General features: G+C 51.9%; 1 protein-coding gene across 7 annotated transcripts; it reads right to left on the reverse strand.

The window, feature by feature from the left end:
• Positions 1–1,079: 1,079 nt before the first annotated feature.
• LOC133355001 (tyrosine-protein kinase Fer-like) lies at positions 1,080–22,890 on the reverse strand. Of its 7 annotated transcripts, none has more exons than XM_061572258.1 (18): positions 22,781–22,890; positions 19,069–19,246; positions 17,015–17,188; positions 15,790–15,925; positions 15,121–15,316; positions 12,986–13,123; positions 12,468–12,581; positions 10,245–10,367; positions 9,486–9,693; positions 8,507–8,701; positions 7,149–7,271; positions 5,961–6,014; positions 5,124–5,242; positions 4,283–4,377; positions 3,696–3,819; positions 2,865–3,022; positions 2,632–2,754; positions 1,080–1,969 (listed from the first exon to the last, which is right to left on the reverse strand). In XM_061572258.1, the coding sequence occupies exons 2-18, from the start codon at positions 19,237–19,239 to the stop codon at positions 1,782–1,784; spliced, it is 2,439 nt and encodes an 812-aa protein (XP_061428242.1). In that variant the 5' UTR covers positions 19,240–19,246; positions 22,781–22,890; the 3' UTR covers positions 1,080–1,781. The 7 variants fall into 7 exon arrangements, with proteins under 7 accessions (XP_061428242.1, XP_061428240.1, XP_061428238.1 ...); XM_061572256.1 differs by having other exon boundaries at positions 15,826–15,925; positions 19,012–19,246; XM_061572254.1 differs by having other exon boundaries at positions 9,486–9,684; positions 19,012–19,246.
• Between the last annotated feature and the right edge of the window lie 464 nt (positions 22,891–23,354).

Below are 23,354 nucleotides of genomic sequence, written 5' to 3' on the forward strand. Positions count from 1 at the left end.
AGCAATCGAATGACCGGAGAGAACTCGAACTACGCTCGATTTAAACCGTCACGTCGATTCTATATTCAACAGATAGTTGCTTTTGTTGCGTTAAACCCAGCCCTAAATAAATCGTGATTTTAAGCGTCATTTACCAGCGACATTTAAATTTGCCTCTACTAAGAGAGAAAAGCGGTGGCACGGTCCGCTGTTACCGCCAGAGGGCAGCAAACCACGTGGACATTCAGTCCAGGCTGTCGCTCTTTGAATCACTGCTTCGTGACGTTATTTACGATTGGACCACCCCATCTCGTGTTCACCACACAAGTGCATTGCGGCTATTGAAATATTGACATGTTTTTTGTTTTCATTTTTATTTTGACCAAATTCGAAAAAATGGCCCTTCTTGTTATTTAAGTTGCGGTGCCCTTACTTGAGACTGATGCAGCCAAATTGGCCTGAAGAATAAAATAGGTTCTTACCCTTTTTGGTAATGAAACAGGTGTTAGGTTGTTCAAACACCAAATAGGAATCAAGTCTGCATTAACCACACGTTATTGTGGTAGAACATGCAAACAAATATATGCTCAGATAATATATGTATTTTCTTGGTTCTTTCGGTAGTCACGTAGAAGGGAGATAATAAAATAAGTTTATTAATTAAACATAATAATTAAATATTAGTTTATTATGTTTTCTTTTTATTATTTTCTCCCATCTACGTGACTTTACCGAAAGAACCAAGAAGATGAATCCCTGCAGTCACGAAAGCTTTAAATCGAAAAATGTGTCTCTGTTTCTTGCTCATGATGGGACTCTGTGGGATGAAAGTTGAGATTCATACCGTGTCAACAACCCACACGGTTTACCATGTATTCTTGTACAGGAGTTGTCAAGTCCATACGACGTGCAACCGAAATATATGCATTGTCTTTGAAAGTGACCTACACCAACAGTGTCAGACCAAAGAACGCCAAAAAGCGAACAAAGACAATGCAGGTAACAGAGCATTTATAACTTTGGTTGAGCAGTTATATCTACACATGAACCAAAACGTATCGCCAAAACACCAAACCGAATAAAATATTTAACTCGGCCTATATTTTCCAGTTTGATTTTATTAAAAATAAAATCTGCATCAAAACGGGGATAAATAGTATAATCTCAAATATACAATAAAAATTAAAATGTATGTTTAGTGCTAAATGTATGCCCATACAATTACTGCTCCAGTGAATAGATAAGCCATTGTATAAATAGGCCCCCTCAGTAACAATACAGCTATGCCCATTATAATAACTCACAGCTCACATGCCTTAACTTTATTTTGACAGAGATTCAGAGACTGAATTAGTGGATTACACAGGACTAAAAAAACACATTAATCTCAAATTGTCTGCCAGTGTGCCCATACCTTTTTTCGTACAATCATCGGTGACCAGGCTGAGATCACTGCCTCCCTAAACCTGACGAATTAGTTTCATTACACAGGTGGTCTAATTCCAGACTTGATCCCAGGAACTCAGTGGTGCTGCCCCCAACATGGCTATTATAAACTCCCAACCACTTCTCGAATGTTGTCGCTATCTGGTGTGGTAAATGTGCATTATTCTTCATGTGAAACGTGAGGATCTGTTTAAAAACTGAATGCCGTTGCTGCTTAGAGAACTGACTTAGGCACTATACTGTGCTGCGGGTGCCGATGTTGTTAGTACTGCTGACGCTGGCGCCTGTGCTGCTGCTCGTATTGGAAATACTGCAGGTGATTATTGATATTGGTGCTGTTACACTTTCTGCTGCTGCTATTGGTATGGATGCTGCTGTTGCTGGTGTTGTGGATGGTGGTGTTGGTGGTGTTTGCGGTTGATGAGCGAGAGCTCGCGGTGCAGCTCCGTGAACGTGGGCCGCTGCTCCGCGTGGAACTCCCAGCACCGCAGCATGAGGCTGTAGATGCCGTTCGGGCAGACTGCTGGGGGTGGCATCCGATAGCCTGCAGTGTGCCGAGGAGCATCGTCGTCGTCATCATCATCATCATCAATCCATCGTCAAAATCATCAATTATAAATCATCAAGCGCGGGAGGACATCTTCTTGGTTCTTTCGGTAAAGTCATGTAGAAGGGAAATAATAAAATAAAAGTCACGTAGAAGGGAAATAATAAAATAATAAAACCAGGTCTGTCGGGGAGACAGCGTCTGAATGAAACACCACCACGCTTGGAGCATATATTTAAGCTGAGTTGGAAGGGGGGAAGGGCGCCTTGACAAAATAATTTGCATATCAAGAGGAATTTAGCATATTTATGGGAAATGCAGGTATGTGATTAGTACTACTGTACTTGTGAAATGCGTAGGAGGTTGGCGGGGGGTTTCAAAGTCATATTATGCCCGTGCATTATGCAGGATTAGCAGCATCAAAGGGAGGGGATAGGGGTAGTATTTAATTATGTTTTATTTTTATTATTTTATTATTTCCCTTCTACGTGACTTTACCGAAAGAACCAAGAAGATGAATCCCTGCAGTCACGAAAGCTTTAAATCGCGGGAGGACAGTCGGTTTCGGGTATTCGTCACCAATAGTGGCCGTAAGAGTAAATGGAGCTCTGGTTTTCGGGTTCGTAGCACAGTGCGCTAACCACTGCGCCTCCACTCACCGCTGGCCACCTGCTCGCACGCCATCTTGTTGGACCAGCCCGGGTATGGGGAGCTGCCCAGGCTGAAGATTTCCCACAGCAGAATGCCGTAGCTCCACACGTCGCTCATGGTCGTGTATGTGCCTTCACACCGGGGGTTAAATCACAGGATGAGGACACGTGGACATGTAAAAAACATTCGTAAAAGACGGAAAAACGCCCGTCCATTCGTTTGCTGATGATGGCGCTGGTACCGTAATGCAGCGCCTCCGGCGCCGTCCACTTGATGGGGATTTGTCTCATGACGCCTGACGCCAAATAGACACCGTCCGCCTGATGCCGGGACATGCCGAAGTCGCTGATCTTCAGCACGCTGCCCTCGCCTACCAAGCAGTTCCTGGCAGCCAAGTCCCTGTCACCATGACGCAGCCGCCCCCCCCGCCCCGCCACACAACACACCACAAATGGCGCTTACTGCCGCAGCACCAGCTCCGATATAAACCAAACTGAAACTCTTCTTGGTTCTTTCGGTAAAGTCACGTAGAAGGGAAATAATAAAATAAAAAAAATAAACATAATAAAATAATTCTCACGACATTTCCGCTACAACGCAAGCAGCCGTCCTGAGGATTATTTAATGTTTTATTATTATTTTATTATTTCCCTTCTACGTGACTTTACCGAAAGAACCAAGATGAATCCCTGCAGTCACGAAAGCTTTAAATCGAAAATCAAACTGAAACTATTTTTATTTGACCAGGCGAGGCCCACTGAGCTATATCGCTCTTTTTCAGAAGCGACCTGACCACAAATTATAGCTCAACCAAGTGGCTTATGATGTGGAAATTTATAGCAGCCAAACACTCTATAGGCATGTTTCTAAATGTGGAGGGAAAAACCGGAGAAAAATCCACGTGACCACGGGGAGAACATGCAAACCCCAAAGCAATAAGCGTCAGGGTCTGAATCGACCCCACGACCTCCTGCATACCAGGCGCGGGGACCTTACCTGGTAAACTAAAAATAGTTCAGTTTTAGTTTCGAACATTCCCTTACCAGCCTCCTGTCTAGACAACAATACACACCTGTGTATGCAGTTGTGGCTTTCCAGGTAAGCCATTCCTGCAGCTGCCTGCTCGCTGTAATTCAGCAGCTGTGGTACGGACAGCCGACTGCCCTCCTTCCGCAAAAACGTCAGGAAATCTCCACCTGTGCGCACACACATTCACGTCCGGTCATCGCTGTCGTTGCAGACGCGAGAACGAAAGAACCCGTCCGAGTGGCGCGGTGTTTTTCCGACACTGGCTCAGGGATGTAAACATGAGATGAGCACAACTCACCCAAGACGGCCACTGTAGACCACAGAGGGAGACGCTCATACCGTATAGCCTCAACAGACTGTTGGGGAAAGCGCCGTTAGCGAGCACCTATGAAGGCCAGCACGGCACGCGAGGGGGTGGGGGTGGCCAGCACCACGGGTCCGGTTCAGATAATCGTCACCGGTGTTGACTTTGAGTGGGGAACCGAACTCTGGTCATCGGGTACAACGCTCCCAGGGCCTACGCACGATACCCCGGCCGTCTCCGGGTCTCCGACGTGGCTGCTGTGGATAACGTCCGGGGCGAGGAGGTGGAGCGTGTGGGGACGCTCCTCTCTGAATGCCGCCACCTGCCTCTCACGAGTTCCATGACGATGTAGATGGGAGTCCTCCGTGTGCACACGCCGATGAGTCGCACGACGTTGGGGTGGTTGTACCGCTTCAGGATCCTGCACCGCACGACGGCAACCTCCACGCGTTAGGCGAGCGCGCGCTCAACATTTACAATTCATTCATAATCAACATTTTTGGGTTTAGATCGCGTTATTTATAAATGTGTCGTAACCCTCCACCACCCGACACGGCCAATCAGTAAAAAAGTGTCACGTTGACAAAAGACAAATAGTTCACTGCTTTAGCCCACCGGTGTGTTGAAGCGTGAAACCACAACATTTACAATTTTTTAGTACGACGTTTCGCTGGTAATTGCATCCAGCATCATCGGGCAATTCGCCAGAATGGTGAGGTTCTGCAGTGACCTATTTGTCTTTTGTCAACGTGACACTTTTTTACTGTTTGGCCGTGTCGGGTGGTGGAGGGTTACGACACATTTATAAATAACGCGATCTAAACCCAAAAACGTTGATTATGAATAATATTGGTTGTGAAAGCCTACGTGTTAAATTTACAATTCATACCACAGCCTCGGGACAATGGCGAAGATCGATGATTATGATGGGTCGATGGACATTTCATTATGGTTGATTCGATGAATTGATGTTGCTGATCGACGGATCAAGGATGATGGATTGATGACGGACCAAGCGCACTGCACATCCGAGGGGACCAAAGAGAAATAACTACGCATTGCCGAGGCCGCTAACTGCCCTCCTTTTCACCACAATGGACTACATCCCTTAGCCCCTTGCCCGCGTGCGCGCACTCCGTCTCTCTGCCACGCACCGTCGGTCCTCACCTGGCCTCCATGAGGAACCGGTTCTTGAGGTCCTGCGACAGGTTCTCATGGCACGCCTTGACGGCCACGTGGACCCCTGAGGCCTTCAGGCGACCGGCGTACACCTCTCCGAAGTTTCCCTGCGGGGTCACGTGCACGTCTGTGGCTCGCCGGAACTTGCGACACCCATGCTGATAATTAAACACTTTCGAGGACAGCGTTTCATTCCATAAACGGATTACTTGGTTATGTTGCTGCTGCTGCAGCAGCTGATGTTGCGTTGGCAGTCGTGCACAAGCACAATTATCGAAGAAACGCAACATTCGTCAATAACACCGTGGCCTTAAAAGGAAAAATGTATAATGGGTGACGTTTCGGGCAATGGACCTTCTTCGTAGCACATACATAGACAGGCCAAGGAGATGATGTGATCCACTCTATATCTACATTATATATTATTCGATAAACCAGTGGTGCTGAGCCTTTCTGGAGCTGTAGATCACCATCAACCCTCAAGGATTATCCAAAGATCCCTCGTATAGCCTTGAACAAACTGTTGGGGCAAGTGCTACTTGCGAGCACCTATGAAGGCCGGCACGGCACACGAGGGGTTGGGAGGCTAGCACCACGCCCTGCCGTCCTCATCTCCCCAGTGGCAATGTTTACACACCGCAACAGGTACTCATTTGAGGCTAAGTTGACCTAGGGGAAGCCCGGAACCGGTTCAGACAATCGTCACCGGTGTTGACCGTGAGTGGGGAATTGTACTCGGGTCGCCGGGTTCATAGCAAAAGCGCGCTAACCGCTGCGCCACCGCTCCCCATGTGCGGGACGACGCGTGGACAGCAAACCGCTCACCTTGCCCAGCTTCTCTCCCAGGATGATATCATCGTGCTCCAGCAGCCACTTATCCTGCGCGGGGTGAAGCATCATTCCCCCTCGTTTTGTCAGGGACCAGGGGTGTGGGGGGGGGGTAGAGTAACGATCAGCCGTCTACCGATGCATCGATCCATCGACTTAAAATCGATTTACAATCGCAGTGTGGATTTATACAGCGGCGTCTGAATGCCACCGCGTCTCAACGCGCCGTACAGAGACGGTGGGTGTGTTTCAGAGGTCGCAAACGGGTTTTGATTCCTTACCCGTACCCGGCCGCACCAGGGTCGCAAACGGGTACCCGTACCCGGCCGTACCCGTACTCTACCCGGCCATTATGACTGCAGGTATTGTGGTCTATGCAAACATGACTCCTCGTAAAAAAGGTGTCAGTTTTGTTGCCAGATAGAAGGGTAAAAAAACTATAATCAACACGCAACATGTGAAAACACCCAGACCATGTTGTCAAGCCCCAATGGTTTCAAATGTGTGGCGGTCCTCACACTAATGTCTTATCGGCGCAAATTCACCCCCCCCCCCCCCTCTGAAAATTAGTGCAGAACACTGATCTACTGTATTCTGGTAATACTTATTAAGGTACGTGCGATCTGGACGATTTGCATGCACTTTTCGTTGTAAGTCACACTTCGGTTTTTGTTTAAATTCACGCAATGTTTGTACAGGCAGCAGCGTCTGTTGCAAGATGCGGAGGAGGTGTCTGTGTTATGGGTGCCCTGGCTTTTCAAGTTGGCAAAGTAGGGAGCACAGGTGGTGCTTCTGCCAGTCATCTCAGTGAGTCAAGCCATAACACCTGGGTCTGTCCAGGGACCTGTCAGCGCGTTTTTGACACCTCACGTGGCTCAAGGTGCAAAGACAAATATCCCCTGTATAGCCTTAACAAGCTGTTGGGACAAGTGCTGTTAACGAACACCTATGACGGATGGCACAAGAGGTGCACCCAGCCTGGCACAAGCGCTGTGGTGACATCACCGCCGCATAGTGACAAACAGCGGCTGTTGTTTGTTGTTGTTGGGTTTTCATTTCACTCACAAGGGTTATTTCAATATAACTGAGCCTTGCATTTAGACCACCCTGTTTATTATCAGGGGAATACAACATCATAATAATAATGATCCTATTATATAACACACACGTGGCCGGCATCCTTGCCTTCAGGCACGGGTGTCCGAGGATGACGCCCGACTTTTTGGTGATGGGCTGCCGGGTGCACAGGTAGTGCTCCATAAGCCCTGGAATCGTGGGGAACGTTTTGCCCTCGAAGCGATACAGGTTCTGCGGGGAAATAACAAAACAATATTTATTTAAACACCAAAAGTTTTCGTCGTCAACCCGCTACCAACCGACCAGACTGCCAAGTTCACAAAGGTATTAATCAGACCGTGCCCAATGCACTGATGACAATTTTTAATTATTAAAGCTCCTTTAAGTGGCTTGAGACTTTTCGTGACTAAATTTAACAATGACTGGTAGCATACAACTGCATACCATGTGGCCTAACCCCCAAAAAAAATATGGATTGTTTTACTGCAATTTTTTTTTATAATTTAATTATGTCGGTATGTGGGTAGGTAGGCAAGTCGGCAAGTATTGCGATCGGCAGGCGGGTAACCAAGTAAACCGACACATTTCTTGTTGCACCCACCGACCATAGATCACATCATTTGTGAGCGGATGTCTTTATTTTTTCTACAAGATTTATCCCAGTTGTGCTATCGGTGTCATGCGATGAGAGGGCGAATATCAGTCGGATCTCTAGCACAGCAGCACGGCCCTTCATGTTAGAGGACAGCCCACGGAAGTGGATATCACAGAGCTGCCTGTGTGATCACTTCAAGTGACATTGGCGCCACCGCAGTCGATGGCACAGCACTTTCCCACCCGATCTGTCATAAAAAAAGTATTGCCCATCACGTGACAATCGTACAGATATATTACACATTTTCAGGGCTGCAGAACCAAAATTTACTGTGATTTTCTCTTGTGCATTTCATTGGTGAACTCCCAGAGACCATCAGTTTAAAGCCACACTATTGCCTCAATTCGAACCCAAGATCTGGGCGGTGCCACATTTGCAGTTATTACTTAAACTCCAAATGGCATTGCTGCTGTTTAACGCAAGACTCAACCAACAAACGGGCTCTTATCTAGGAGATACCTCAAGGGTGAGGCTGTCCTAGACAAACTTGAAGCTCTGTTAATGACAAAGGCTTTAAAGTGGAAACAAATGAAAACATGTCCAGTGGAGACCTACGGCCTATCGTGATGGTGATGATGAAAGTTACAGAAAAGTGTGCCGTTATGGCACAAGTAATGGGAAAGTCTTCATCCGGCAGTCAATAGATCATGGCTGACCATAACAATGATGGTGCCACCGTGCATGAATCAGTCTCTCTGATGAAACGAGCAATGGGGGGCGGGGGGGGGGGGTGGGGTGCGCCTCTGGTTCCCATCCACCGATGTTGGAAATTCCACATTGCCGTGGCGGGGGGCCCCGATGTCGCGCTTGCCTCCACGGTCTGGATGATGAAGTGGCGACAGGCGCCGCCGCTGCAAACCGACAGCGCAAACTGCCCCGGCTTCCCGTGGCTCTCGCGAACCAGGAAACTGCCCTCGCCCATCAGCAGCTCCTGGGCCTCCAGGCGGGAGATGGAGCCGTGGAACCAGTCCTGCTGCGCCAGAGGCCGCGCGGAGCTCCACGCGGGCTGCGCAGCGGCGGCGGATGCACGGAGGGAGACGTGACCGTGTCAGAGACATGGGGGGAGACACGACAGCGTCAGAGACATGTAGGGAGATGTGACCGTGTCAGAGACACGGGGGGAGACATGACCGCGTCAGAGACACGGGAGGAGACGTGACCGCGTCAGAGACACGGGGGGAGACGTGTTCACGTCAGAGACACGGGAGGAGACACGAGAGCATCAGAGACACCAACACGCACACGTGCACACTCTGTTGTCCATCTACTATTGGACGACGGCCTTCCCCCTGTGTCGTGTCAATCAGGGGGGTTGTTTGACCATACTTCGCCCCGTTGGTCAGTGCGGATGAGGATCATGGTGGAGGAGGCGTCACTGTATTTTCTTGATTGTGAGATGCTCTAGAAAGTAAGATGCACCCAAAGAAACCTGTGCCTGGTGTCAATGAAGTTATACAAATCTGGTCACAAACACACACAACTCCCAGCTTTTTCTTTTAAATGTGAGGCGGGGAAAAAGTGCATCGTTTATATTTTGGAGAATGCGGTATTTGATAACACTTCACCGTGCTGGTCAGGGTGGATTGGTAAAGGCCAGGGAGCGGGGAACTGCTCATGAATCACAGTACAACGTCAAACTAGGACCAACGTTGTCAGTCCTAATCGGTTAACATAACTACGCCCGAGTTAAAACTCGCTTCGCGATCGTGCACAATATATACACGCGCTCCGTACTTCTTCTCGCGTAAGATTCGCGATGGACACACAAGAGGGGACCCGCAGCGCTTTACCACCGGGCTCTTCTTGTCGTTGTCGGCGGCGAGAGGGGGCAGAGTGAAGGTGGCGCACGTGGGGTCCACGTCGCCCATCCCAGCCAGCGCTTGCTCCAGCATCTCCTTCTGCGCCGAGAGTTGCATCTCGGCGCCCTGCAGCTCGTACTTGCGCAGCCACAGCGCCTGCAACTCGTGCTTCTTTCCGAGCAGCGTGACGCTGTCGGGGCTCACGCATCGCAAAAAAAAAAAACACAACGGCAGCCGTTCGCCACAAGGCGGCGGTGACATCGCCACGGCGCTCGTGTCAGGCTAGGCTCGTTCAGAAGCCGCGTGAAGTGTCGCTGGCAGGAGGTCACAGGACAGACGCAGGAGCCATGGGTTGATTGACTGAGATGACTGGCAGATGCACCACCCAAGCTCCCCACTCTGCCAACTTGCTGCGTTTTAACCACCCATAAAGTGCTGAGCCGCCACCACTGAAATCCTGGTTTGAAATCCGGGCGACCGCCTGTGATTACGCCGGGTTCTCAAGTCTACGGGGTGACCAGTGACTCATACAGAGATCCAGAGACTCACGTAGACCGATTTGTGATTAAACCAAGTTCTCAAGTGTCGTGAGTCGGCGGTATCTCACTCTCTCCAACATCATCAAGCGCACTGTGTCTTCACAGCGGCTTGAGATGTGGCCACATTTAGACGCTGCTATATGTGAACACACATTGGGGTTGTACTTGTGTGATCGCATTCGGTACTGAACCTTCTCCTCCGCACACTCACGAGGTTCGGCAATTCTGCGACGCTGCCATTTCCACGACCTCGCATTCCAATCCGCGCATCTTCTCTTTGTGATGCGACAGAACAGCCCTCATCTTGTGCAGGTCGTCGGTAATCTCTTGCAAGCTGCAGACACAATCAAGCAATAACTACATTAGGGTCACATCCCTCTCATCCTCGGCCCTCTCGCCCCGTAAATCCTATTATACGTGTAGCACCGTAGATGGGCTGCACTTATCTGCAACGGTGGACAGGGCCCATCAAGGGCGGTACCTCGTACCGCCAGGGGAGGGGCTGCATTGCCCAGCCCAAGAGGGGGAGGGGCTGCGGGGGTTCCAGGATCCCATGCAGCCCCGCCCCTCGATGGAAAGGTGCATCAAGGGGGACCCCTCCCCAGTAGCTCATGTCCAGTTGGAGACCGAAGCAAGTAGATCGGTCAGCCTAGTACCCTGGACCAAAATGCCCCGCTGTCCTTGTAAGGGCCGGGGGGCTGTGCGGGCCAGTGGTGGGACTCTGGGACTCCCGGCTCGACGCCCTTGTAAGGGCCGGGGCGCTGTGCGGGCCAGTGGTGAGACTCTGGGACTCTCGGCTCGACGCCCTTGTAAGGGCCGGGGGCGCTGTGCGGGCCAGTGGTGGGACTCTGGGACTCCCGGCTCGACGCCCTTGTAAGGGCCGGGGGCGCTGTGCGGGCCAGTGGTGGGACTCTGGGACTCCCGGCTCGACGCCCTTGTAAGGGCCGGGGGGCTGTGCGGGCCAGTGGTGGGACTCTGGGACTCCCGGCTCGACGCCCTTGTAAGGGCCGGGGGGCTGTGCGGGCCAGTGGTGGGACTCTGGGACTCCCGGCTTGACGGCCTTGTAAGGGCTGGGACGCTGTGCGGGCCAGTGGTGGGACCCTGGGACTCCCGGCCCGACGTCCTTGTAAGGGCCGGGGGGCGCTATGCGGGCCAGTGGTGGGACTCTGGGACTCCCGGCCCGACGTCCTTGTAAGGGCTGGGACGCTGTGCGGGCCAGTGGTGGGACTCTGGGACTCCCGGCTTGACGTCCTTGTAAGGGCTGGGACGCTGTGCGGGCCAGTGGTGGGACTCTGGGACTCCCGGCACGACATCCTTGTAAAGGCCGGGGCGCTGTGCGGGCCAGTGGTGGGACTCTGGGACTCCCGGCACGACATCCTTGTAAGGGCCGGGGCGCTGTGCGGGCCAGTGGTGGGACTCTGGGACTCCCGGCCTGACGGCCTTGTAAGGGCCGGGGGGCGCTATGCGGGCCAGTGGTGGGACTCTGGGACTCCCGGCCCGACGTCCTTGTAAGGGCCGGGGGCGCTGTGCGGGCCAGTGGTGGGACTCTGGGACTCACGGCCCGACGCCCTTGTAAGGGCGAGGTGCGAGGAAGCCAGTGGTCTAGACTCGCACCTTGGCTGGGTCGGGTCAGGTAGCCTCCCCTAGGGTAATCATAGCCGGAGGACCTGAGAATGTAGACGAGGCTAGGCATGCTACGTAGATAAGCTGTGTAGGAGACATACGTGAATAGGCTGGGAAATCAGTGTATAAATACGTGGTGTGTGGAAATAAAGACGTGCCCTTCAAGAAGTGTCTCCGGAACCCATTACATACGTGGCCCCAGTCCATGGCCTTCACCATCATCTGGGGTCCCTTGAGGTCGAGTGTGGTGGTCCTCCGTGGACAGCAATGATTGTCAGGGTTTGTGCGTACGCAGGTGGCTGATGCGGCCAATCCGGGAACCAAATATCTTTTAACATTTCCTTTTCCATGGAGGACGCAGATTAACACGAGGACACTGTTGCACGCCAGTTTCCGCACACAATTCTTAATCAGGACAGAACCTGGATCCGTTGGCAAGGAGACCGAGACAATCGGAGGATCTGCCGTAAAAGCGCGCTGGCTACCAGTGGTTCGTCCGCCCAAAAGTGGACCAACTGGGCCGCAGTTCAACCACGCCAGCGATGGCCGTGACATCACAGAGTTAGCCGCTCGCCCCTCCTACGCTGCCCCAAATGACATCACGAGATCTTTAACGTCCACTGTGAATTGGACGACGTGTATTTAACGGTTGACGCAAGCGCGGTATTGACCAGGACTGCCTGGCGGATTCGAACGGCGAACCTTTTGCAACGACCGCTGGGCCCCCTCACCGCGCCCCGAAGAGCCGTGTCGCGAGCTGTATGCCCGACAAACTTTCAAGGCTGAGCCGACCAAGAGGTGGACTACTCACCGGTGCTGAAGGCCGTCCGCCGTGTGGGGCGTGCATACCAGCTGCTCGGGCTGCAGGCCCTCCTGCTCCGCCGGGAGGGACAGGTCAAAGTTCACCGTCAGTGGGCTCCCGTGCCTTACACATACACACACAGGTGCCGCACAGACACGTCAACCCCACTGCTGCGTGGAACTGCCATCGCGTGGCTCAGAGGGTAGACACCCCGTTATCAGGGTTGCCCCGTGCACCAAGCTCTGTGCTAAAAGCCATGAGCCTCATGCCCCGAGTCTTGAATGCCGAGCTCCATACCCAGTGACCCATGCCCCGTGCCCTATGCCTCGTAACCTTTGCCCTGTAACCCATGCCCAGTAACCCATGCCCAGTAACCCATGCCCCATGCCCAGTAACCCATGCCCAGTAACCCATGCCCCATGCCCAGTAACCCATGCCCCATGCCAAATGCCTGCAACCCTTACCCGGAGCCCCGCGCCGCATGCCCTCTGCTACGCGCCCCGAGCCGTGAGCCTCGTGCCCCCCACCTGTGCAGGCGTGGACCCTGGTCAAGCCGGTCCTTGGGCTCCAGTGCCATCACCACGGCGCGCATCTCCCTGTGAGCGGCGGCGACGTCGTCCTGCGCGGAGACGCTCGCCTCCAGCAGTGCCAGCAGCACCTCCTTCCTGCGTGGCGCGGCACGGCGGGACTTAGTGCATAGCAGCACACAGCGGGGTACAGCATGGCAGGGCATAATAGTGCACGGCAGTTCAGCGGGGGAAAGTGTACGGTAAGTCCTCGCTTAACGCGCGATGTTCGCGCCACAACGCGGTTCTTCCATGAGGGAACATTTTTTGCACAACGTGGAACGGCACCGTTACAACGCGGAACGGCACCGTTACAACGGGTAACGCGCATTGTTACAACGCGTAACGCGCACCGTTTACAACGTGGAACGGGCACCGTTACAACGGGTAACGCGCATTGTTACAACACATAACGCGCACCGTTTACAACGCAGAACGTGCCCACGACAAACTACTTTCTTGAGCTGCGCAGCTGATCGGTACGATAGAGTAAGCGGAATGATAGAGCAATGCGGCGTCGTACCCTCGGTTATTTGTCCCGCCATCTCACTGTGCGCGTGTAGTAGTAGTACATCGTATCTCGCCAGACTTGATCGTTATTTATGGGGAAATGGTTTTCGCCGAACACGTTTTTGTCTTATCACGGCGCTTTTCAGGAACGCATCTACCGCGTTAAATGAGTGCTTACTGCTAATATTCTAAATAAGGACTTCGTATGGGATACTATATAGCATATGCATCCAGACCAGATGTTTCACTTGTCGGTACCATCCGAGGTGACAGGACTTTAGCGGTTCCAATTACTTCATGTGTCCAGCAGCAATCAAGTGCTAACTGCTTGAAATAAGTGGGGATATAAAGTAATCGACTTTTAATAGCCATGTAAATAAATCTCTCCTCTTACATTTTTTCCCCCACCAATTTCTCTCGACCATGCATTCACAGCGCAAACGGGGTAAAGACTAGCACAGCATAGTAGGGCATGGCACAGGCGTCGGCGACCACAATAACAAGATGAGCCATTTGTTTCGAATTCGATCAAACAAAAAACTGAACAGTAAAAAATATGAGGTACCAATGGTGTAAATGCTTACCCCGAACTCTCATACTCTGATGGTGCATTGTCTTTGAGTTGTGCGCCTTTTGGCGTCATCTGGTCCAACCCATGTGAGACTAGGCTCTAAGGAAAGCTGTCTCGGGTGTGGACCAATCAACTTCAAGGACAGTGTACATTATCAGAGTTATGTTTTTTGTTTGCATTATGACTGCAGGTATTGTGGTCTATGCAAACATGACTCCTTGTAAAAAAAGGTGTCAGTTTTGTTGCCAGATAAAAGGGTAAAAAACCAATTATCATATTTTTTACTGGCAAATGAGGTACCAATGGAGATCAAAAGCCGACAAATGCACCGTGCGGTGCATACGAGCCGGTGAGGCCCTTCACAAATAACATCACGAAGCGGCCCGTCAAGAGCCGCATATGGCTCCACCAGAGCCGCAGGTTGGCGACCCCCGACACAACACTCCACTCCCAGGCAATGCAACTGCATAGCAATGCACTGCATAACTTCGCACTATGCAATAAATCATAGCGTTACAAAGCCAAGAATAGCATTCGGTGACAAACCACGACACAGTGTGGCATAGCACTGGACGATAGTATATCAAAGCATTACATGGCGTGTCATTACACGGCAGAGCGCTACGAAATACAATGCAGCATTACATGGCATGGCACCCCCCAGAGTAGCACAATACAGCCACGCAGCATGGCCGGGCATAGTGGTCACGAGGAATAGCCGTGTAGACGTGCGCATGTTGGGAGGCGGTAGTGCAAGGGTTAGCGCACTGCGTTGTGAACCCGGCGATCCGAGTTCGATTCTGAATCGGTTATGGGCCTCCCCTAGGTCTACTCAGCCTCAAATAAGCACAAAAGCGGCCGGGCGTGGTACTGGACGCCTACCCCATCGTGTGCCGTTCCGGCCTTCATAGGCGCTGCTCGCTAACGGCACTTGCCCCAACAATCTGTTGAGGCTATACGGGAGGGGGGGACACCTTTGCCTTTGCGTGTGCGTCTGCGTGCGTACAGCGCTCACAGGAGCAGCAGGCTGTCGTGGGCGGAGAGCTGCAGGGAGTCGCGCAGGCAGGGCAGGGTGCTGTCGCGGTGGTTCTGAGCGTGTCGCTGGGCGCCCCGCACCGCCAGAGCGTACTCGTTGTGGGCGCAGTGCAGGCGGCGCGTGGCGCGGGACACCTTGCGCTCCGCCCTCTCCAGCTCTCCGTCCCCCACGCGGCCTGCGGGGACGGTCAGGGGGTCAGAGGATCGTCAGGGCGAGGGGTTGGAGTTGGGAATTCTCACGTCAAGCAGTGCGAGGGGAGACGCGGAGAGCGAAGGTGTTGTAACCTGCGGTGGATGAGTGAGTGGGTTGAGCGAGCGTATTGTGAGTGTATTGAGTAGGTGAGTGGGTGAGTGAGTTGGTGAGTGTGGTTGATTGAATGAGTGAGAGTGTGTTGTTGCAGCCTGCAGTGAGTGCTTGAGTGTGTGCGTCAGTGGGTGAGTAGATGAGTGGGTGAGTGATCAACACACAGTAATGGATGGGACAAAACATTCAGTCAACACGGGTGAAGCAATCAACGAGTGAAGTGCGCTAAAGCAAAAAAAAACAAGGTAGTAGTGATAGAAGAGTGATAACGAGGCGACCGACTGCCTGTAAGCGAGTGGCTGGGGTGAAAAATTGAGCACTGGCTGGGGAGGTTTCCGTGCCAACCTTCGTGTTGAAGTGAATCGTGCGGAACTTTTTGACCTCTGGAGGAAACGTCCAGCAATTTTTGCCGAGCGCAGTTAAGCTCGGCCGCCTGCTGCCTGTACTGCAGCTTCAGCATCTCCAGTTCCGTGCGGGTCACCTGCAAGGCGAGAGTTGGCGAGCTGAGCAAAGGAGCCCAACTAAGCATCTCCCAGTTGACTTTCCACGGGTCGCCGTCGGCTAAGCTAAGACTGCAACTAAGATCAAAGCGGCAAATCATTCATACATTTGGTATTCTTATAGCACGAGGCTGACACGAATCCGCTATGTTTTGCACGGTAGATTCGCAGTAGGGGGCGAAATTGCAATGTTTCGCCAGTCAATTGCGGGTACAATTTTTAGTTTTTTACATTTTCTCCTCGACACCAGCGCACAAGCCCTACCATTTTCCCCATCAATGTCGCAAGATTCCTTTTGACGTCCACGGCGAAGCAGCAGATTTTTTTTTACGGTTGATACATCCCCGCAGCATTAACCGGGGAGGCCGTGGGGCTCTAACCGCGAACCTCTCCAACGAGCGGCCAACGCGCTCCCGCCGGGCCACGTGTCAGACATAGTCGGGGCGAACTACGCTGGGATGGCGACGGACTAAATCAGTGTTCCGCATTGCAAGGCCCGCAGGCCGCTGGCGGCGGCCCCTGCTGGCCTTTCGTCTGGCCCCTGACATGCGGCCCCCGAAAAATACACCACGTGTGAAAACACCCGCCATCATCATCATCATCGTGCTGCTGTCCAACCCCAGTGGTTTCAAATGGTCTGGCGGTCCTCACGCTGATGATGTCTTCTTCTTGGTTCTTTCGGTAAAGTCACGTAGAAGGGAAGTAATAAAATAATAAAAATAAAACACAATAAAATGATTATGTAATAATAAAAATAAAACATAATAATTTTATTATGTTTTATTTTTATTATTTTATTACTTCCCTTCTACGTGTTTTATTGTCATTATTTTATTACTTCCCTTCTACGTGATTTTACCGAAAGAACCAAGAAGATGAATCCCTGCAGTCACGAAAGCTTTAAATCGATGATGTCTTATCGGCGAAAGTGGCCCCCCCTCTGAAAATTAGCGAAGAACACCGGACTCAATGAACTCAGCGCGACGACTGTGAATCTGCCAACGTTTCTCCGCCACGCGATCGCGACCCCGCGCCTCCCCCCCCCCGCGTCCCCCCGCGTCGCTCCGTACCTTCTCGAACTCGCGCTCCAGCGAGCGGCGCGCGCCGGCGTACGCGTCGTGCGCCCGACTCTGGGAACCCAGCAGCTCGGAGAGACGGCGCATGGGACCCGAGCTCATCTCCTCCGCGCGGCGCCGCATGGCCTGTCCCAGTGCCTCCGTCTGCGACAGCAGGCTCGCGAGCACCTGCGGGCCGGTTGCACGCGGCGTGGCGCGGCGCTCGTAAGTTCCCTTCAGCGATGAGGTTTCTCGTCGCTCCGAGTTAAACGACGCCGGGAGTTCGACGCCGCGCTGCTAGTGGCGAGCGACGTTGAGCTCGTCAATTTACGGAAGACCAATTGTCTAAAATATATGTTCTTGATTTGAAGCTTTCGTGACTGCAGGAATTCACACTCTTTGGTTCTATCGGTAAAGTCACGTAGGTAGAAAAATGTTAATAAAAAAAATATATAAGTCACGACGTTTCGATCGCAACACAAGCGGGCGTCCTCAGGCAGAAAAAAATAATCCAGTAATGGAACTGCTGAACCAGCGAGAGAGCTGTTACAACAAGAGGTTAACATAAAGAGTAGAAAATATACATTGTTGAATTGTCAGAACATTTTTTAAGAAAACTTATTCCAGCACCTCAAAAATATATTTCAGCTGCCTCTTAACTGTTTCCTATTCCGAGACGATTGCAAGTTGCAGGGTGGGTCCCGTTCATCTCCGAATCTCGGAACGCGCACGCGGCTCAGAGTTAATTTTATTTAGAGTGGCATAGCACCGTTGTTTTAAAAGATGCTGTTATTCACCCCAGATGATTGTAGTGACATGACCGTACTGCATGATCGCTGGCACCAAACTGTGCCACACACCCACCCGGATGGCCTTGTGGGAGCTTCGGTACCGATAAAGTTATTTGATTAGATTTTTTCTTCCGATTCCATTCCGATGACGTATGTGAACGTGCACACGTAAGTCATCGGAATGGGAAAAAGAGTAATATTGAAGTAATATTTTCACCCATTGTCTATGAGGTGCATGTGAGAGAGCAAAGAGGCAGATAGTCTTGGATAGCGGAGGAATAAAGGAACTCGGCATGACTGCAAAGCCGCGGAATGGCTGATGGCGCATCACTCTTCAGGATTCCCAGTAATGTGCTGGACAGACTCCAGCTCGCTCACAATGCAGCTGCCAGAGTCCTGACGCGCACACCGTTTCACGAGCGCACGTCACCATCACACACCTGCTCTCTTTGTCTGCCCTCTGGCTACCAGTCAAATATCGCGTGCACTATGAGCTCCTACTGCTGACCTATAACGCTCCCAATGGGTTAGCCCCGCAATATTTTCAGGAACCGATCCGCGTTCACACTCCAACAAATTTCCTGGGATCTTCGGATTTCCTTCCAAGTACTCCCGAGGTCAAGCCTCTGTTGCTGGGCTGATCGTGCCTTTTTGCCAAGACTATGGAACAGCGCTTTGCCTTTGGCAAAAAATCAATAGGTCGTTTGCGCTAATCAAGTCTATCTTGAAAACTCACCTCTTCAAAATGATTTTTACCCCCCCACCCCCCGCCTAGTTCTGGGCGTTCTGTTAATTTCCTGGCTTTCCATACAACGGTGGCACATTGGGATCTACGGATGAAATATGCCACTTTACGAATGTGCATTGTTATTACGATGCATGTATGTTGAACTTATTTCGCGCCGTACGTAGCCAACCGTTCTAATCGGAGGTGTGTGGGAAGGACACCAAACTAAATGCAAAAAGCAGTTCTAACGAAATTAGTTTCCAATCTAGATTATTTAAAACTGCATAGCTCCCATTGGCTTCCTACTATCCGAAGTGCGTTCCAGACGGCCGCAGCAACGCATCTGAAAGCGCGCGATTCGGTGACCGTCTTTGTTCGATGGCCAGCCAAAAGCCGCCGCTGCTGCGAGGATGACCGGAGTTTGCACGGTGATGGTTTACGCTCCTTGACCAGATCAGCAAAGGTGTGCTGCTGGCTTCCTAACCAAGTAGCACCTGCGCCAGCTCGCCACCCTCTCCGCAAGCCCCGCCGTGCCCCACGACGGCACCCGCCTGCATCAGGGCCTCGCCGTAGTCGCGCTCCGCCTGCACGCGGCGGCAGGCCCACTGCTGCGTCGTTTGCAGCAGCGCCATCTCGGAGCGCTGCAGCCGCAGCAGCGGGTCGCCAGAGTCGAGCAGCAGGACGCCGCCGCCATCGCCGCCGCCACCACCGCCGCAGGACATCGCCCTTCTGGTGGGCGGGGAAGGAGAAACGCCTGTGAAGGTGAGCACGTGCGGCGTTGCTGCAACGTAATGCTCGACGAGATCACTTGTTTCTCTGCAGCAGTGCTCTTCACGGATTTTCGGGGGGGGAGGGGGGAGAGCACTTTCAACGATGAGGCATCATCAGTGTGAGGGCCGCCACACATTTGAAACCATTGGGGTTTGACAGCATGATGGGGCAGAGGTCGCAACCGGGTACCCGATACCCGTACCCTACCCAATACCCGGCTACCCGTACCCGGCCGGGTACGGGTACGGGTACCCGTTTGCGTCCCTGGTGCGGCCGGGTACGGGTAGGCCGTGAGTCACTGGTGAGTCACCGTTTGTCACTCATTTCCCAACGTCTTGTCTCTTCTCACAATTCAAGTTCCTAAAATCAACCCACCCGCGCCTGCAACATGGCTTCATCCCAGAGGTCGCAATCGGGTACGGGTAGCCAGGTATCGGGTAGGGTACTGTTTGCGACCCTGGTGCGGCCGGGTACGGGTAAGGAATCAAAACCCGTTTGCGACCTCTGTGATGGGGTGTTTTCACATTCGGGGGCGCACGCCAGGGGCCGCACTAAAGGCCACCAGGGGCCGCCGCCAGTGGCCCACAGGAGTTTGCAATGAAGAACACCGCTCTGCAGTAGCGTGTATTGCGCAATCCCCATTGCGTCCGTCTGGAACGCCCTTCCTTCCAATAATAGGAAGCCACTGGAGCTATGGACTTTTTAATTTAGATTGAAAACTCATTTCTTAGTTTGTTGTCCTACCCTCCGCACCTCCAATTAGCACGGTTGGCTGCGTACGTTGCGAAAGAAGTTCAACAAACTCTTTGGTTCTTTCGGTAAAGTTACGTAGAAAGAAAATAAATTAAATAATAGAGTACGACGTTTCGATCGCAACACAAGCAGTCGTCATCAGGTAGAACTAAATTTGAGAGAGACAAAACACAGACACACACAGACAGACACACAAGCAGAGAGAGACAACACAGAGACACACACAGAGAGAGAGAGACACATAACATAGACACACAGAGAGACACACAAGCAGAGAGAGACACACAACAGACACACAGAGAGACACAGAGAGACAACACAGACACACAGAGAGACACTCTCTCTCAAATTTAGTTCTACCTGATGACGGTTGCTTGTGTTGCAATCGAAACGTCGTACGCTATTATTTAATTTATTTTCTTTCTACGTGACTTTATCGAAAGAACCAAAGTGTAATTCCTGCTGTCACGAAAGCTGCAAATCACGTTTGAAGTTCAACATACATACTTTTATTCACTGTTTGAATTATTTGAGTAATTCCAAGCAGTCCATCTATCTTCTTGGTTCTTTCGGTAAAGTCACGTAGAAGGGAAATAATAAAAATAAAACATAATTAAATAATTATCACGACGTTTCAGCCACAATGCAAGCAGCCGTCCTCAGGTGAAGAACAGGTCTGTCGGAAAGACAGCATCTGAATGTGGCGATTCATTCAGACGCTGTCTTTCCGACAGACCTGTTCTTCACCTGAAGACGGCTGCTTGCGTTGTGGCCGAAACGTCGTGAGAATAATTTTATTGTTTAATTTTTATTATTTTATTATTTCCCTTCGACGTGACTTTACCGAAAGAACCAAGAAGACGAATCCCTGCAGTCACGAAAGCTTTAAATCAAAATTTAGTCCATCTAGCCTTGCTTCTTTGCACACTTCTCAATTTTTTTCCATTCTCTCCATGAATCACCACGTCTCTGAACCATATCTCACAAGCATGCAGCACGCATCGATAACGAAAGTTATTCTGTGAGGGGGGGCATGACTTCGGTGCTTTTCACGATCGAGTTCAGTTTTCACGAAAGCGCCTCCGGCCCATTCTCGTCCCATCTCGTTAATCCATCACTTTGATCCCGTGCCCTATTTCGACATGCTGTCCCAGGTAACACTCAACTCTGCTGTAGTCCAGCTGTGTCCCTCCAACGGACAGCTGTGCGTGACCCCTATGTACGTAAGTTAAACTTCTTTCGCACCGTACGTAGCCAACCGTGTTAATCAGAGGCGATACTGTGCGTTTGTGCAGCCTTCTCTATTTAGGCCTTTGTTACGATATGACCTGTACACCCATAATCGATGTTTTAAAATATAGAACTAATAAAAAATGCCATGCGATTATCGATAGCGGAAAGATAAACAACACGATGTTTAACCACCCTGTTGATGAACCCGGTGTTATTAAGAACCTTTGAGGCCTAACGAACTTTGACAAATTTGAATGAATGATAACCACCCACAAGACACAGTGGCCACGGGTTCGACTCCCGGCTACCATCAGTGGCGTATGAGATCTGAACCCGCTCCCTGTACCCACTCGCTCCTACTCACCAACCCTCACTGACCAGCGTGGTGAAGTATGGTTAAACACATCCCCTATATGTATACTCTTTGGTTCTTTCGGTAAAGTCACGTAGGTAGAAAAAGAATAGATCACGACGTTTCGATCGCAACACAAGCAGCCGTCATCAGGTGGGACAACCACAGCAAGAAACAAAACTGCTGATCCACACTAAGTAGGGGAAGAAGAAAGGCCTTCATCCAGCAGTGGATTGACACGTATCTGTAAAACAAAAACACGTTAATGAATGGAAGTGTCCATGTGTATATACTGCAGTACAAAGCCAACGTTGGTGAGGGGGGGGGGTGCGTCTTATAATCGGGTACCTGCGTGAGAACAGATTTGTTAAACTTTATTGACACATTTACAAAGATAAAGATCCCCCGTGTAGCCTGTAACAGACTGTAGGGGCAAGTGCTGTTAGAGAACACCTATGAAGGCCGGCACGGCACAGGAGGGGGTGGGTGGCCAGCACCACGCCCGGCCGCCTTTGTCTTCCCACTAGCGATGTTTATACACACCGCACCAGGTACTCATTTGAGGCTGAGTCGACCTAGAGGGAGAGGGCTGGTGGTGGTGGCCGTGAGCAGGAATCGAACTGCGGTTGCCGTGGCTCATAGCGCTAACCACTACACCACCGCTCCCCACACATTTACAAAGACAAAGGTCCCCCGTGTAGCCTGTAAGACTATTGGGGCAAGTGCTGTTAGCGAGTAGCACCTATGAAGGCCGACACGGCACACGAGGGGGGTGGGTGGCCAGCACCACGCCCGGCCGCCTTTGTCTTCCCACTGACGACGTTAACACACCGCGCAAAGGAAACTCATTTTAGGCTGAGTCGACCTAGGGGGAGAGGCCCAGGACCGGTTCAGATAATCGTCGCCGGTGTTGGCAGTGCACACACACTACTCAGTAATTAGAACAATTAGCGGTTAAACCGATAATTAATCATTAACAACACGCAGGGTCAACATTCAAAGTCGCGAGCAACAACTTCTCTACTCCCCCTTACCAACAAAAAACGCCACCGAATCTTGAATTCCGTTTTATTTTAGTTTTAAAACGACGACAAAGTAACGTGCGCTAATCAACGGCGACAATAAACTTAGGTTTGATTAAATATAAAAATAACCTCTTCAACGTTCGTTGACGACGAGGCGGCTTTAAAGTGGAAGTTGTTGCGTCGTTGTTGTTGTTGCTGCTGCTGCTTCTTCCCACAACCTCTCGCGGCGAACAGCTGCTGCCGCCCGTTACAAGGCGAACGCGCCTCGCCCATTGGCTCCGCACGCGCGTCACGTGACGGCGTTGTGGAGGTGTGGGCGGGGAGGGGGGGCAGGAGGGGGGTGGAGCAGGAGGGGGGGGCAGGAGGTGGTAGCAGGGGGGGGGCAGGAGGGAGGAGGGGGGGCAGGAGGTGGTAGCAGGGGGGGGGGGCAGGAGGGAGGAGGGGGGGCAGGAGGGGGGGGGCAGGAGGGGGGGCAGGAGGGGGGGCAGGAGGTGGTAGCAGGGGGGGGGGGCAGGAGGGAGGAGGGGGGGCAGGAGGGGGGGGCAGGAGGGGGGGGCAGGAGGGGGGGCAGGAGGGGGGGCAGGAGGTGGTAGCAGGGGGGGGGGCAGGAGGGAGGAGGGGGGGCAGGAGGGGGGGCAGGAGGGGGGGCAGGAGGTGGTAGCAGGGGGGGGCAGGAGGGAGGAGGGGGGGCAGGAGGGGGGGG

This window comes from Lethenteron reissneri, chromosome 50 (genome assembly GCF_015708825.2).
Source record: "Lethenteron reissneri isolate LAM-NWPU_2019-01 chromosome 50, ASM1570882v1, whole genome shotgun sequence".
NCBI classification, from domain to species: Eukaryota; Metazoa; Chordata; class Hyperoartia; order Petromyzontiformes; family Petromyzontidae; genus Lethenteron; species Lethenteron reissneri.